The sequence below is a fragment of the Seriola lalandi genome, unplaced genomic scaffold, assembly GCF_002814215.2.
Source record: "Seriola lalandi dorsalis isolate HSWRI2012SDOR001 ecotype SW California unplaced genomic scaffold, Sedor1 jcf7180002054484, whole genome shotgun sequence".
Classification (NCBI taxonomy): domain Eukaryota; kingdom Metazoa; phylum Chordata; class Actinopteri; order Carangiformes; family Carangidae; genus Seriola; species Seriola lalandi.
The window spans coordinates 793,058-809,286 of record NW_019525037.1 but is presented as its reverse complement, the minus strand read 5'-3'; the positions used below and the strand labels follow the sequence as shown (position 1 = coordinate 809,286).

The 16,229-nt window shown below is 41.5% G+C and overlaps 1 protein-coding gene across 2 annotated transcripts; it reads right to left on the bottom strand.

The window, feature by feature from the left end:
* Positions 1–130: 130 nt before the first annotated feature.
* Positions 131–15,602, bottom strand: taf1c (TATA-box binding protein associated factor, RNA polymerase I subunit C). 2 transcript variants are annotated; one of them, XM_023412657.2, is made up of 15 exons: positions 15,151–15,602; positions 13,619–13,730; positions 13,273–13,322; positions 12,749–12,844; positions 11,728–11,795; positions 11,303–11,553; positions 10,383–10,514; positions 10,160–10,277; positions 9,991–10,062; positions 9,755–9,890; positions 9,144–9,272; positions 7,657–7,855; positions 7,362–7,499; positions 4,344–5,761; positions 131–1,869 (listed from the first exon to the last, which is right to left on the bottom strand). In XM_023412657.2, exons 1-15 carry the CDS (start codon positions 15,268–15,270, stop codon positions 1,591–1,593), a joined length of 3,318 nt encoding a protein of 1,105 aa, XP_023268425.1. In that variant the 5' UTR covers positions 15,271–15,602; the 3' UTR covers positions 131–1,590. The 2 variants fall into 2 exon arrangements, with proteins under 2 accessions (XP_023268425.1, XP_023268426.1); XM_023412658.2 differs by lacking the exons at positions 13,273–13,322; positions 13,619–13,730; positions 15,151–15,602 and having other exon boundaries at positions 11,728–11,833.
* Between the last annotated feature and the right edge of the window lie 627 nt (positions 15,603–16,229).

Here is a 16,229-nt window from a genome sequence, read left to right as displayed (position 1 = left end):
GAAGTTAGAATTTTGAGAAAAAATTAAGTCATAACATTTAAGAAATTAAGTATAAAGCTTTTAAGTCAACACTCATCCTGTTATGGACTCAATAGAATTGATTTAGTTTAATTTCAGTATCCCACACTAATGATAATAAAGTGTTTATTGGTCAAACATAACTTCAGATCATCCACTTCTATACATTTGACATGTGAAAGCTGACAGACTGCTGTCACCAGCTGATAACTCTATTAAGATACATATCTCAATGTTTCAAATTTATTCTTTCAAAATTATGAATTGCCCTAAAAATGTTCCAACTTTGTTCCTTGAAAAATGAAATACTATAGCCTTTCTCAAAGTTATGACTAATCTGAAAATTTCTCTTGTAAAAACTGACTTGATTCTCATTTATGACTTATATTAATCAACCCTATTCTCTACATCAGTTTTTTTTTCCTTTAGTGGCCCCAATACCCTGTTGTATTATACAGAACCATGGGGTAAAGTGTGAGACTTCTATATTTATATATAGTATACAGTAGTAGTATAGTATTTTTGTATTGATTTGGTTAATTAGTATTTTCCTCCTAAAAGTCATTGAAGTTCCTGTTGTCTTTCAATGAGGACCTGAGTCTTGGAGCCATAGTTTTATTGAGAAAACTGGTTCAGTTTTGTTCAGAAAAGCAAATGTATAAAAAGTTTCTTGAAAATAATTGACCAGTGCCTAGTGTACTTTCATTAAACAAAGTAAAAAACAACAGAGTGATATCTGACAAGTGGTATTGCCAAGGACAAAGGTCCAACAATACCCAGACTTTAAATATGTCACTAAACAGAAACACATACACACACTGAAATCAACCAGTACACGGGCCAATCACGGCAGGTCGTTTGCAGACATGCTGATGATTTGAAGAGAAACTACTAAATACTGTTGTGTGGCTGTTTGATTTCTGATTGTTTCATATTTGACATTTTTAACGTCACTACTCTCAGCATTTGAAGGCTCAGTTCTTCCCAGCTTTTATCTCCGTCTCATCCAACACCTGCAGAGGAGCTGCATCCTCCACTGGAGTCTGTACTGAACTCTGGTTTGTTGATGTTTCCCTGGACAGCGTTATGAATTTATTGAACCAGTAAGAACAGAAACTTTGCAAAACAGAGTGAAATAAGCTGCCGTGCGAATGCTTTCTGAAAAGCAAAATTTCATCTCAGCCAGTGGCTGCTTGGACAGACACGCACACACACGCACGCACGCACGCACGCACGCATGCACGCACGCACTAGCAAACAAAAGTCAAGACCACTAAACAAAGATAATAAATTCAACTCAGTCCTACCAAATCTTCTTCAGACTCAGGACTTCTGAAGACTGTGATGGATCCTTTTCCAGTGTTCAGTGACTTTATCCTCCTTCATTAGATCCAGTGTGTATTTTTTGTTATTATAATCCTGGTAAATAATACCAATATAGATCCACAGTGATGCCAAAAAAACAAGACTTTTTTTTTTTTCCAATTGAGGCTGGGCTGGTCCAGCCCCTGGTCCCTAGATGTAATCCAAATGTCATACTCCCCCTGAGTGATGGATGGACTGAACAACAAATCAAAATCCCATTCGTGACTTCTTCTTCTTGGGTTGAGACGCCTGCGATCCCTGCGAAAAACCCAGTCGACCCTGTGAACTCTGGGAGAGGGGCAGAGACTGGGAGAGACCCGACCACACGGAGGAGTCCTGGGACAGATCCGTCCTCACGCTCCTCTGAGGGACAGACTGTGAACTGCGGAGCTGAGAGAAGGATGACAACGACGACGTGGGGGGAGGTGGGGCTCGTACGTTGCTCTCCTCCTCCAGGAAGTGAATGTTGTGCTGTGAGGGCTCGTCCTGGAAACAGACCAGAAATTGTTGAGATAAAGGTGACTGATGTTTATTTAGGAAGCTGACTGTGGAACTGCAACATGTTTACACCGATTAACTAATTACAATTAGAGTGTACAAGTGAAACTGGCGCCCTTGTTAGTCTGTAACATTCACTACACACGAGACGGATGGAAAACAACTTCTCAGTTCAAACATCATCACCACAAGTGGGGAAAAAAATTCCTCTGGTGAAATCCAAAGACAAAGTCTTGATGTTACCTGAATCAAAAGTGTTCATCTGTACTTTAGGATCTCTAGTCTCACATACACAGACCTTGGTCTGGCTGCACCATTATCATTTTGCAAAGGGGTGGGGGGACCCTGATTAATTTGCATCTCTTTAAATCAATCACACTCGTCTTCAGGACAGACTGGAGGCTACAGTGACTGGGTATCAGAAAGTGATGAGACAGGCTAACTGGACTGGGGCTAGCTGGTTAGCATGCTAACTTCAGTAGAAGAGAAGAAGTGATAGAAATAGAAGCAAAAGGTTGTTTTCCACCTCTGGAGACAGCTGATGGTGAGTAAAGGAGTGTTTGATGTTGAACTCAGGTTTCTTCTTCACTGGTAAGTAAACATTTGCTAACACTTACATTAATGTAGCAACAGCAAAACCTAAAAATAACTCCTTTAAAATGGCTGACTCACTGCAAAGAAAACACCATAGAAAACAGCAAAGACACATGTTGACTGTGTGATTTTCGTCTTCAGCTTCTATGTTGCTAGTTCAGAGATTGTTGGTGTTTTAGCCAAGGGGCTTCTGAAAATACTAAAAGTCACAGGAGGCGGAAAGGGAGGAGAATGCTGCCTGGAATTGCCACCCAACGGCAGGCTTATACCTACAGCCTACATCATCATCACAGACTAGGATATCTCAGACTTGGCCATAATGAAGTCTGAACTTAGCCTGATAATCAGACTGAATTCTCATGAATTGATCCCATCAGCCTGACAGTGTTCACATTTGCCCTAGTAGTATTAGTAGTTAGTAATGTATGTGTCCTTCTGATGTCCTTTTAAGTGGCAACAGAATCTGTGGTAACATCTCCCATTCTCTCTTCTCTGTCTTCCGGCTGTGACCTGGAAACCCGTGTCCGCCCACAGTCATTGAGAATGTTCCAATTTTTCATCTCAGAGGAGACGAGGCAAGGACTTACTGGTGTTTCTCACATTGACATTTTTTTTAACCTTAAATCACTGGACTAACTTCCTGTGTGTCGAAGGATATAAAGGTCTATAAAGCACTTAATGGTCTTGGGATCAAACACATCTGTGATCAACTTGTACGATACGAAGCATCCGGACCTCTCAGGTTCATCAGGGACAGGTTCACTCAGTATTCCCAGAAGCAAACCAGGTGAAGCAGCTTTTAGTTTCTCTGCTCCTCAGCTGTGGAACAAGCTTCCATGAACACCTGAGCTCTGCTGAGATTTAAATATTTTTATTTATTCAAATGTGTAATGTTCAAATGCATTTCCATGCCTCTGTAAAGCACTTTGACCTGCCTTGTGTCTGAATGGTGCTGTAGAAATAAACTTGCCTTGCCTTAGTAGACGGCGACACCTCTTTGTGTGTAAACAGAGCAGCTGGATTGTGGCTGTGGAAAGATCTTTACTGTGATATTGATAACACTGCTTGATTTGTAATTGTGTAGGAAACCTGTGGAAGCTGGGATGACAGTTCCAGCTGCGGCTCTAAAGTGAGTCCTATTTATTCATAAAGGAAAGAATATTATGTGTGTAGAATCTGAACCACGACACACTGTTGCAAGTTTGTCTCTTTTTTCCTCAAAAGCTAAGAATTGTCTTTCATTACAAGTTCATCTTGTAGATTTTATTCCGAATATTTTAAGATGTTTCTCTTGCTTTCTCACATCTGTTCTACTCTATGAAATGTAATATCTATGTGTGTTATTTTTATCAGTCTCATTCTGACACCCTGATACCACGTATATCTGTGGCCCGGTTCAGACATGGTAACAACATCCTCTCAAGTGATCCGATCACAAGTGGTCAGCTCTAAGTTCAGGTGTGAACGCACCAACTACGCATTGAAGATGAGGGAAGTGAAGAGTCATGTTAGCCAGATGGAAAGCACCCTGTGTCTATACAGGATATGTTCTGGCACAGAGTTCAATATAAGTTGCCTGTGCTCAAAACTGAATACACAATCACTGGAGGAAAATACACTTTGGTTTGCTTTTAAGTACACACAGCAAAAGTGACATGCCTTTAAGTGGCCTGTGTGGAGAGCTGAACTGATTAGAATAAGAGCTCAGCAGTTCCGCCTGCTGTGTCAGTCGACTTAGAGATATGACAATATTTCTTCTATTGTTATGCCAAATATTAACAGCTACTAGCAACAGCTGTGATTGGACAGATATGCCTTTACAAGTGTTAGTTGTAGACCAGTTACTGGACACATCACCTTCCTCTTACCTGTGGTCCGAACAGAGAGCGGAGGGAGTCTTTGGCTGGACGTTTGTTCCTCCTCTGACTGGCAGGTGTGGAGTCTGCTTTTACAGTCCTGGACAGAGAGAACATGCCGGAGCTGCTGGGAGTCTGCTGGTCACTTTCTTTATTTTTAACACTTTGAGGTGTGGCGATTGGTGTGGATACTGGGGTGTCGTTTTGCAAAGTGGAGGATGTTGTGGCTTTTGGCGTCCCATGCTCCAAAAAGCTCTCCAACTGGGACAACGGCCCTGTCCCTTCAGTGTCAGACCACCCCTGGCTTGCCGCAGAAGACCAGCCCGTTGAATCAGAGAAACTGTCCAGATCTGATTGGTAGCTGAGAGATGAGGTGAAGCTCCCGGACAGCTCCAAGCGCCGGCCAGCAGCTCTCTTCGCCTCCTTCTCCCTCCTCCTCTTCCTCCTCAGAGCCTTCAACTTCTCCTCCCTGTTCAGCCCCAGCTGGTCCTCCCACCACGCCCGCCACACTTCCTCCCCCTGCCAGGAGAGGGTCAGGCGGTGGCTGAGCTGATCTCTCCAGACATCTGTGTCCACTGGGTTTGGCACAGGTACTACATCTGGAGCGGTGAGGGAGGTGGAGACGGTGCTGTGAACCATCAGTGAGCGTTTGGACATGCACGCTCTCAGATCTTGCCTCAAGCTCTGCACACGTTCCTCTTCTGTTGAATCTCTTGTTTCATCATCAGGCATCTGGAGAAAGCCTTCAGTTTTGATTGTGAAGTGCTGCGAACAGCGTGGGAGGGGCTTCTTTTCACGATTTCTTTGCATCAGTTTCTGGATCCAATGCTTCCAGGTGATGAGAGCAGCTTCGCTGAGCTTTACTTGAGTTTCCGCCACACCGCTGGGTTCCTTAGTATCATCAGCTTTATCTCCACCCACCTTTCCATCTTTCACTCCTGCGTTCAATCCATTTGTGTGATCCGGTTCTGGATCATCATTGACAACAACCTGCAGACCCAACTGCTTCAGCTTTCGACCTTTCCTTTCTGACTCTGAATCATCAGAGTCAGTGTACATGATCCCTGCTGGTTGTTCCCTCTCTGGTGTTTCAGCCACAAACCTCGGCACAGCTGGACCCTGGGTTGGCCCGATCACACCCTCATCGCTCCACCCGTCCTCTGTATCCAGCGGAGAATCTGGTGCAAGTTGTCCTGCTGTTTTTCTCCCTGATGTTGTGGCTTCTGTCAGCGTTGGTTGTAGCAGGTTTTTTGTTGCATGTTGAGGCAGTGGTTCGTCCTCTGCCGCTGAAGGTCGAGATGTGTCGCTGTCCGGCTGCTCCAGCTCAAGGATCTGGTAGAAAATATCTCCTGCCTCCGTCAGCTGTAGCGTGCATATACAATCCTCTCCACCTGCTTCTTTGGCTCCTTTCTTCTGAAGACAAGTCAAACCTGAAAACAAACAACAAGACTAGGTCAAACCCCAGTACTTGGCTGGACTGCTTCTGGTCCATGTGTGAATTTGAGGACGTAGATGAAAACTGCTGTGAAACCACTGTTAACAACAAGCTGCTGCTAAAATCCAGATTTTAAATCCATGACGTCGTCTGACAAAATCACCAGTCACATAAGTCACAGACAAAGACTGAGCTGTGATTTCAGCTGTATTCACTGTAAAATGATCACTCAGAGAGAGAGAGTTAGAAGACACAAACTATCTCTTATTTGGTCTCTCACATGGCGAACAGCCTCCATCTGAGACATACAGTTTTCTAAACATAACTACTGTATTTCCTCAAAAAGTGACAGGGGCCTTTATTTATTCAAGTCCCCTGCAGAAAGTAACAGAAGTAGGTTATTAAAGACAGGTCTTTATGTCTAACTCCCTCTGTTTGATATGTAGCGATGGTCATAGCTGTATTTTAGTACAAAGCCTTGTTTTCAGTTGCTCCTTTATGCCTTTTTAAAGTTACTGCATTACATGCTAATACAAACTTCCTGTAATCATTTCAAATTAAAACCCCTCTAGCGTTTCAGTGGATAGAAACCCTTTATGTCATAACAGGGCTTTTATTATTGTGCTGCAGTAAGAGTATTGTCTTATTGGTGTTTCTTTTTACATGTTATTCAGATCTGCTGGTTTCTTTACCGATGACTTCTCTCTCTCTCTCCCTCCCTCTCTCCTGCTCAGTGTGTCTTATGTTTAGTTATTCCTCTGTCTCCTTTAGGAATAATGATACATGTAATGAAAGTAGTTTACTCGCTGTAATAGAGACAAAACTCAGTGTATTGGAAGTGCTCCTCCTCTTCCCTGCAGTTCCCAAGCAGACTGCCGGTAACAAGACAACTCAGTCGTGTGGCATTTGGCTGACCAGTGGTGGAAATTTTATTCCACTACTTGAAAATGATTTTTCGGGCTGGCCACACTGTTGCCACCCAGCCAAAAAGCTTAGCTACATTATATTGGTGTGACTTTACAAGTAACAGGGATACGTTTCCAGCTATTATGTAAAAAACCTTCAAACAACTTAAGATGGTTCACATGTTGTATCTGGTTAGCTAACAAGCTAATCACTAATCCAGCCTGCAGTCAGCTGGGTTTTGTTGACAGTAGGATTAGGAAAGAGGTCAGACCTGGGCGCTCACTACTTTTGAGATGTTATGTGCTGTCGCTACTTCCAGTGGTTGTAGGTCAACGAAAATCTCCAATGCTAACTGTTGTTAAATCTGCAATGTTTCATTACATGTGTATTTCTTCACCTCTTCAATGAGCAAGATACAACTTCTGGAAGAGCTTGTTTGAAGTTATTGCTGCCAAAGGTTTGACCAGTTATTAAGTCCAAGGGTTCAATTACTTTTTCCACAAGAACAGTGAATGATTAATGTGTGCCATAAAATGTCACAATTCTTTGTGTATTAGTGTAAGCACACTGCGTTTATCTGAACCTGTGACTTAAATGAGGATCAGATCAGATTACTGGCTTCAAAACTCTGGATCTAAAAGAACGGGAACAAACATGTACACACACTGTTTCCCTTCGTCTATCCATACCTGCAGCAGGTGAGGACAGTCTGTTGCTTGCGATGTCCAGGCGATGAGGAATCTGGACAGGAAGGTGTTTCAGACTATCTCTGGGTCTGAGCAGAGCCTGAGCAGGACCTCGACTAAAACTGGCCTCTGCTCTGCCTCCTGATCACACAGTCACAAACATTGGGAGAATCACATAGATAGTTAGCATGGAATGTGAATGTTCTTTAGATTACTAGTAAAACATTGAAACACTGAGACTTTACAGTCTTACATTGAATCTGTCTTACTCTCAAAATGACACCTCAAGTGGACTGACCTGAGTACTGCAACAGGGTTATTTCCTGAGAACTGTGGGAGCCCAACAGGACCTTAGTGGTCCTGGCCCCATCTACTACTGTGCCAGAAGAGGCAGAGCCAGGAAGAACATGGCAAAACATGGGTGGGGACTGCATCATGTGATCCCACTTAAGCATTGGCACGCAAGGGAAACGCTCATCCATGATATAAGCAGAGTACTGTCAGACACACAGGAAGAGAGAGGGGGAGGGGAAGGGGGGGGGGCATTAATTATGTAAGATGAGTTCAATTGAATCTGATTTTCAAAACATCTCATGCTTCTCTCTTTTACCTAGCGATAGTGATGATCATGTGTGTTGTGACTGTGTTGGTGATCATTGATTATTTCATTTCAACCAAAAAAAACAAATGAAACTGAAGATCCATTCAGCGTCCATGTTAATGGGTTAGAGTGGACACACTGCCTGCGTGAGACGTGCGTCTCACAACAGAAATAGTCTGAGAAAAGAGATATTGATGTCACGTTGACATCATAGTGGCAACATTACATAAAACTCACACCTTTCACTATAGTTCCAATTTTAGTGACGTTTTCAGTCAGAAAAGAAATCCAACACTGCAGTAACCTGTAAACTCTATGTAGAGAGATAGAGATGCAGTAGCAGCAACACATCAGATGTGCAGCTGGTGTGAACACAGGTGTGTATCTCCACAGCAACTCAGCAGCCACCATGCACACACCATGCACACACAACACAGGCAATGTGTTCCAGGTCAGATTAAGAGTACACTGTGTGTGTGTGTGTTAGTTCGTCAGACCAACACAGTGATGAGTCTTCTCTGGTGAAAACGATCAGCTGATCGTGTCATGTCAGTTTGCATCCCTGTCTTAGGTCCCAAGTAGGGCTGGGTTATGTATAGAATCAATTTTATTAATTTAAATTCGTTTTTCTGTGTAAAATATATACATGCTGATAGCTGGCTACATTAGCTGTCTTGAATCACAACAGTCCTGTCAACTGTGATGTCATTACTTGCACTACTTGTGCAGCTGCTGCATCTCCAGGCGTCTCATTCTCCATGTTTGTTGATGTGGAATCATCTCTGGCATGAGAAGTGAAGCCTCTGGAAGCAGCTGAACTGTGTGTGGAGTCTGTTTCTACGTGTTGGAAAGCTAATGCTAGCTAATAACTGTCTGCAGACATCAGGCTGATGTCAGAAACAAACAGTGGGAGCAGATGAATTAGTGTGCAAACGTTTCTGCTCTATCTGTGTTGAAACGGATTATTAAACTGTCTGTACTTAAATGAAGCATCTGGTCTTTTGCTGTATGGGATAGCCTGTGTTTGTTGAATATGTAGAATGAAGACAGACTTGCATGGCGCAGATCTCTTGCTCAACTGTAATCCCTAAGGATGGAGCTGGGCTGTAGTGTTCTCCAACAGAGTGAACAAACTCCAAACAATGAAAAAATGATGAAAATCCATTGTAGGAATACTAATGTACCTGAGTGGTGATGAGATGGTGGAAGGAGTGGACGTCTCCCAGATATCTGGACAGGATGAGTCTCTCTCCTCGCCGACACTCTGAGGTGTTGCTGATATTAAACAGAGTGTGACCACAGACAGGACTTGCCTGGAGGGGCAGGAGAGGGTTGGGGTGGGATGGGGGTGCGGGGTGGTGGTAGGACGAAGACAAGGGGAGGGATGAGAAGGAGGAGGATTTTACAGGATGTGTGGTTGTCAATTTATTGCTGTAATTCCTCCACGGACACAGAGTTGCTCCCACTTCGCAACAAAAGTCAGTAATGGAGGATAAAAACTACTGCATCACTGGGAGTGTTGAGAACAACTGGATGAACTTCATGAGACTGAAGGATTTTGGCTTGTGGCCCTGATCAGGTTCGTCATACAGCACTTGACAAGCATGACTGTGAATGAGTGCAGTACACAGCTGTGTGGTTTTAGACCAGTCAAACTCTGGCACAGATGTGATTAAAATTATTCAATGTTGCCTTATGGCTCTGACAGCAGGTGATGCTGCACCGTCATGCTTTTAATGTGTATATTTCAGTTCTCTGTCACAAAGAGCTCACAACTGACAACCTCTTGTCTCACCCTGATGTCTGTGAGCTCCACCCCAGTCCTGTCTGCGTATAACATCACCCTCGGGTGAGCGGAGAATTCGCACCATCGCCATGATGACTTGGCGTTGAAGTACAGGTTGCTTTCCTCCTCCCGAACCTTCTGCATCCTGACAGAGCAGAGCATCACTTTAATGTCAGCTGACTTTGAACAGATAAAACCTGTGTCTTTATAGGAAGAATAATTTGAGACCTTCCTCTCGCCCTCACCCTTTGCCAACAGTCCACAGGTTCGCTGCTCCGCTCTCGCTTGCCACCAGAACTTCACCTAAAATATGAGGACTGACACCACACAGCAGAGAACTTCTTACTTTAACACCTTTACCTCAGTTGGAGTGTTTTCCAGAACTCACCCAGCTCCTGCCTGAGGCTCACTAACCTGACACTGATGCAGGTTGCAACCTCTCTGGTGTTGATGACCTGCAGCGGACGAGGTTCGTTTGTTTCACTGAACCTCCAAACTCCGCACAAGTGATCTGACCGCACAGCAACACAACCTGCAACAAACATACAAACACGATGAAATGTCTGCACAGCACAGAGCAAACTCTGAATCCACACTCAGCTGCTCTGAACGTTTAGAAGTTTTCCCTCATTCTTACAGTTGTTGAACAGGGAGGCAGAGCTGATCTGTCTGATGGGGCCTTTCAGCTGGAAGCTGAACGGGTCGCTGCTGCTGGCGTTCAGGACCGAGGGACTTCCTCTGTGGTGCTGCAGCTCCACTCTGTGGAAGTCTGAAGTACTGCGTTAAGAACCAGAACCAACAGGAAGACTCTGCCCCACCCTTCATCCTCAGCTCACCCATTATTTTTCAACATCAGAAAAACAAATTTTTTTCTGTCTCTGTCGGAATGTCAATATGAGCACTATATAATCCTCTTCACACTTGGTGCTATGGACTAGGGATGGGCAATTTCAGTAACTTCAATATCCAGGTACTCTCATTACCTTTTGTACCTTGAGTACTCGATTACACACACACACACACTTACAGTATATATATATATATATATATACACTGTAAAAGTAGAAATACGGGAGGTAACCCTAATCCTTGCTTAACATTGGTTCCGCTTGTGTTTCCAGTCGGACACGGACCTCCCTGTCCACGCCAACTGTTTGGCTGTTGGAGAACATGATATGCAAGTTTAACGCCACATATCTTGCACTGCACGTTATAGTAATTCCAGACATCAGTTTTCCTGGTCACGGCTGCCATGGAGCACGTAACGCCAACTGACTTGAACTATTGTAGCCAAAAACAACACGTGCGCATGTGTGCGAGTAGTGAAACACTACTCGAATAATGGCGTCAATGAGTACTCGAGTACTCGTACCCATCCCTACTATGGACATATTTCAATCTATACAAAAAAGCACTGAGCCAAAGTTAATAAATTTGCTGTCAATCAACTAGTAAATTAATCCACTAATTAATTCACCACTGACTTCTTCTTGAGGACTAAAAAATGACCCGCTGCGTGTCCTAAAACTCCAGTGTTAAATTTGATTTGCAGGATACTGAGGCGGTCCATTCCCTGGTTCCCGGGGTAGAGGAGGCAGCCGTGCACAGAGCCGCTGCTGCTCTCTGAGAAGGGGATAAAGTCCAGAGCGCCACCTGTGGATGCTTCAGAGAAGAGCTGACGGTCTCTCTGGTCTGTCAGCTCCTCGTACAGCAGAGCACCCAGCAGCTCAGGAGGGACAGAGTGCACCACGTCTGACAGAAGGACGCTGTACATGTCCAGCGACATGGAGAAATATGACTGATGACATCTGGGGAAAAGATGCAACATGAAGAAAAAAAGAAACGAACCAAGATATCAATCAGACAAGAAGAGATATTTCTTTCATTTCAAATCTTTACACACACACACACACGCACACACACACACACACACACACACACACACACACACACACACACACACACCAGTCAGGTCCACTCACATTTTAGACTTCAGCATTTCAAGGAAGTTTTTCACTTTCCACATCGAGACTGAATTCCTCCGATATCTCTGCAAAACAAACAAAGACACGCACAGATTCTGATGACCTGAAAAACAACAAGCAGAGCAGGGTGTTTTCTTCAGTGTTTCTATCTTTTATTTATCTCAGTTAAACTAACTGAAAGATGTTAATTGGATGTTAGAAGAAAGATGTTAATGACAGCAGGAATATCTGGACTGACACTAATGATACAAACATTTTAGTTGCATTTTTTAACTCATGATTCAAACTACTACTACTACTACTTGTCCTGCAACAACATTCCATGTCAAATTTTGTACTTATCAAGTTTTAAATCATTACTGATCTATCAGGACATGTGAGCTCAGTCCACAGCATCTCCACTGGATAATGCTACTGAGCGTATGTGTTGAGCTGCTGGAGTCATCTCAGCTGGACGACCACTTCTAGGGAGAGTAGCCACAGAACTGAATCTCCATATATAGACAGTTTGTTTAACTGTGGGCTGATGAAGATCTAAACTCTAAATGTCTGAGTGTTTTCTATAACCCAAACCACCAATCTGGTTTCACTGACTGACTCCAGGTCTGATAACTGCTGACTCCAGCTAGCTTCTGTTCATGTCATTAGTCGAGGGCTTCGCACACTGTTTCCAGCTACACTGAGAAAGTTTGAATCATGTTTTCAATATGGACAGTAATGATTTATGTGATATTAGTTAAACTAGATTGAGTCTGTTTATTATTGTAACTTAGATGAAAAGCTGATCATATTTTAGGTCAGATTTATACATAAATGTAAGTAATTCCAAAGGGTTCACTTACTTTTTATTGCCACTATAAATACCATTTTCCTCTTTTTATATTCTAGTCTATAAAATCATAAATCTACCAGAGCCCACGCTGATGTCTGGAAATTGTGTATTTTATACAAGCATTCAAACAAATAAATTAATGAATAAACTGTCTTGTCATAGAAAGTCTGTTGTTGTGACACTCACCTCGCTCCGTCCTTGTTTAAAGTTGAAGTTTTCACCCAGAATTTCACTCATGCACCCAAAGGCGTCCTGGCCGTGATCCATGAAGAAGTTATGCATCTAAATAAAAAACATGTTTACAAACCTCAAAACACAAAAACATAACAGCAAAACACAGAGAAGAGATCTGGCGCTGCAGTGCGCAGCTGAGTTCACACCGATTCAGTTAATTATGAATCTGATTTCATTGGTTTGGACGAACATTTGTTCCTTTCATTAGCTTAGAAATCACAGTGCGCATGAAATGTCACCCTGCTCATTGTTCATGTAAAGATCAAACCTCTTTAATCAGTTCGACTATGTGTAAATTATTATTAATGAGACAAATAAACTGTACTGTCCCAGTGAGGAGATTGGCATGCAACATGAATACAATATACAAATCACAGACATAAAAGACTGCAGAAGACATTATAGAAGGTACACTATACATGTCTCTTAAATGTATTAAAATCTTAATTTTTAATTTATTCAGCTGTTCCACTCACATGTTGGGTGAAGTCCTGTGGATCTGGAGGCTCTGAAGGCCAGAGCCAAGCTGTAAAAGATGTTTACAAATACATTTTTATATAAAATAAATAATAAAATAATAGTAACATAATACATTTTTAAAACAAATAAAAAAAGACACATTGAAATTTTTTAGATAAAAAAAAAAAACTGTGAGAATATTGGTTAAAAAATTGCTCCTCCAATACATCAGCCATTATACAACTGTGTACAACACATCGCAGATACTACGTATGGAGTCTCAAATCTGCTTCACAACTCCTGATCTGAACTGGAGGGTCGACAGGGAGTGTGTCTGAGTGATAGCTGCTGTCAGGGACTCACAGTTTTTAGGAGACAGGAGGGGAAGCGGTACAGGCTGAGTCTGACGCCAAGTCTCCCCTCTGACCTGATGACTAGATGTAAATGTCCAACTGGAGAGAGGACCGGAGCCGCCCTGAAAACAACCAAATAATAAGAAAGTCTGACAGATGCAGAACAAACAACATCTTCAAACGGCTGTAAAAACCAATTAGTTTACATCACCATCAAAGAAGACGAAAAGCAACACATCCCCACAGTGAAAAAGCTTGAAACAGATAATGTTGACATTAACACAATCTAAACTTGATATAATAGTAATAATAATCAGTGATTCTTTGTGTTCGTGAACTAATTCATCAGTTACATTGAGTGATGGTTGATTTCACACTTAACCATCGACTCTTCAATGATTCTTGTTTATAAATGCATCACACTACTGAACAGACAAATTAACAACTGAACTGTCTTGGCACATCACGTCTTTTATGTTGAGAAAGCATCAACTGAATTGAAAGATAATTTCTTCAAAATATAAATAAATAAGAAAATATATCTACAATAATGATAATGATACTGATGGTAGACTAATTTATATCTCATATCAGTGATTTAATATCACCGTTTTCACCTGGCAAGTCATCATCCTTCTAACTTGGAATATCAAATTTTGGTTCAGGAGTATTAAAAAAAAAAGAAAAATAAAAAATTATAACTTTTGTTTAGAATATAGTTTGTACAAACCATAGTACAAACTTAAAGCAACACAACTTCACTCAGTTAATGTGCTCCAAATGCAATTCAAATACACAGACACACCCGTCTTCAACACTAAATAATTATGTGTCAGTCAAATGAGTTACTCTCAGGTTTGTTTACATCAGATCTGCTGTAGGCCACATGCAGTGATATGAACTCTTGATAACACAACAGATAAAAAACTAAACTTTTCCAACAAACAGGAAGTATGTTGCCATGGATACAATGAGTTAAGCTGTGGCTATCACTGGATCACTGACTGAGGAGCTTCTCTGGTTTCTAGTCAGATTTATGGAGGTTTATTTACAGTGGTGTTTTCATGTCTGTGTGTTCAGGTCTGACTGAATCACGACTCAGATTTTTGTCTGATGTGAGTTCCACATGTTTTTGAATGAATAAATAAATAAATAAATAAATAAATAAATAAATAAATAAATAAAAAAAATATATATAATGACTTGTTAAATGATCTTTTTGATTGATGTGGTTTAGTTTGGAGATCAGTTTGAATGTTTGAACCAGTAATATAAGACATGAGGAGCTCTCAGACCTTTTCATTTTGTCAAAGTAGCTCTCAGAGTAAAAAAGGTTGGAGACCCCTGTTTATTTATTTATTTATTTTTTTACACAGTGAAACGTGGACATGTTAGTACAATTGAAAATTAAAACAGCATGTTCTTTCTTAAAGCTCAATTGTATTTCGAATTTATTTGGGGTTTTTAAAGAAACAAAGTACTGTCGATTTAAATATTCATGCACTATCTTTTAAGTCAGTACTGAGCAGACAACAGACCCACCTGCGGTCTGACTCGGCCGTAACAGCCCCAGTTTCCACCGTTAGAGTACTTCAGGAGAGAGTCCGGCGGTCCGCAGTTGTAAAAGGACGGAAAAAGTTGCTGTGGGAACTCGTAATCCATTTTGTTTGTTGCTAACAAATTAAAATAACTGTCAGGTTTACTGAGGGTGTGTGTGCCGTTGTTCCCTCGCCTTCAGCTTGTCTGGGAACAAGTCTGAACATGTTGTTCCCCGGCTTAGCTAGCGTTAGCACCCCAGACATTTGCTGTTAGCTAGCACAAATAAACACATCTCTACTCTTTTAATCGTCGTGACACGACATCAGCATCTCCGACTTTAGGCTATACGCGTCGATGGGAACCTATTAGTTCTAAAAGACACAAATCCGTGGCAAAATTGTCCCAAATCCTAAGTGTACTGCCGCACACGTGCAGACCACAGAAAGACAGCGACAGTCAAGTTTCCCAGTGTGAGGACCCAGCAATAACAACAAAAAGACTTCCGGTCTGATTTTCGTTTTAGAATGAAAACTGCAAAATTTAAATGAAAAGTGAAAAATTATTTAATAAAGAGGCAACATGTAAGATGATATGAGATGACATGTAAAATAACAATTGTTGCAATAAAAATTAAAATATAGAGTGGCTTTCAATTTGATCCATAACCTAGTGTATACGAGCGATTTTCAAGAAAAACTGGCCTCAGCAAACAAACAAAAAATACAACGTAAAACCAATCTTTAAAAACGTAGTTGTTTCGGGCTTTTATTTTGAATAGAGACAGGGCTGCAGCGTGGCTGTATTTTTAGATTTTCTTTTTTTCAAATGCTTTATTATTAAAAACATCGTACATTTAATCTAATTAAAAGGATTAAACAGTAAAAATGAAGGAATCAATCATAACTTTTGAAATAAGATACGTAGTAAAATATGAGCAATACATACTAAATGAATACAATAAAAGGAAATAAATGCAACATATTAATAAGGATAATGAAACAAAAAATAAACAAAAGTTTTTCAAAAGCACAAATGTGTATGAATGTATTCTCTTATTATTTTTAGTATTATCATGGCTCTAT

Bases quoted from the DNA above. Each gene is read 5' to 3' on its own strand.
- taf1c (XM_023412657.2), bottom strand. From the start codon at position 15,270: ATGGATTACGAGTTCCCACAGCAACTTTTTCCGTCCTTTTACAACTGC. The intron at 10,515-11,302 runs GTATCCTGCAAA...GCAGTACTTCAG, and splicing joins CCAGGGAATGGACCGCCTCA to ACTTCCACAGAGTGGAGCTG. The intron at 10,063-10,159 runs GTTAGTGAGCCT...GTGTGGTGTCAG, and splicing joins GCAACCTGCATCAGTGTCAG to TCCTCATATTTTAGGTGAAG.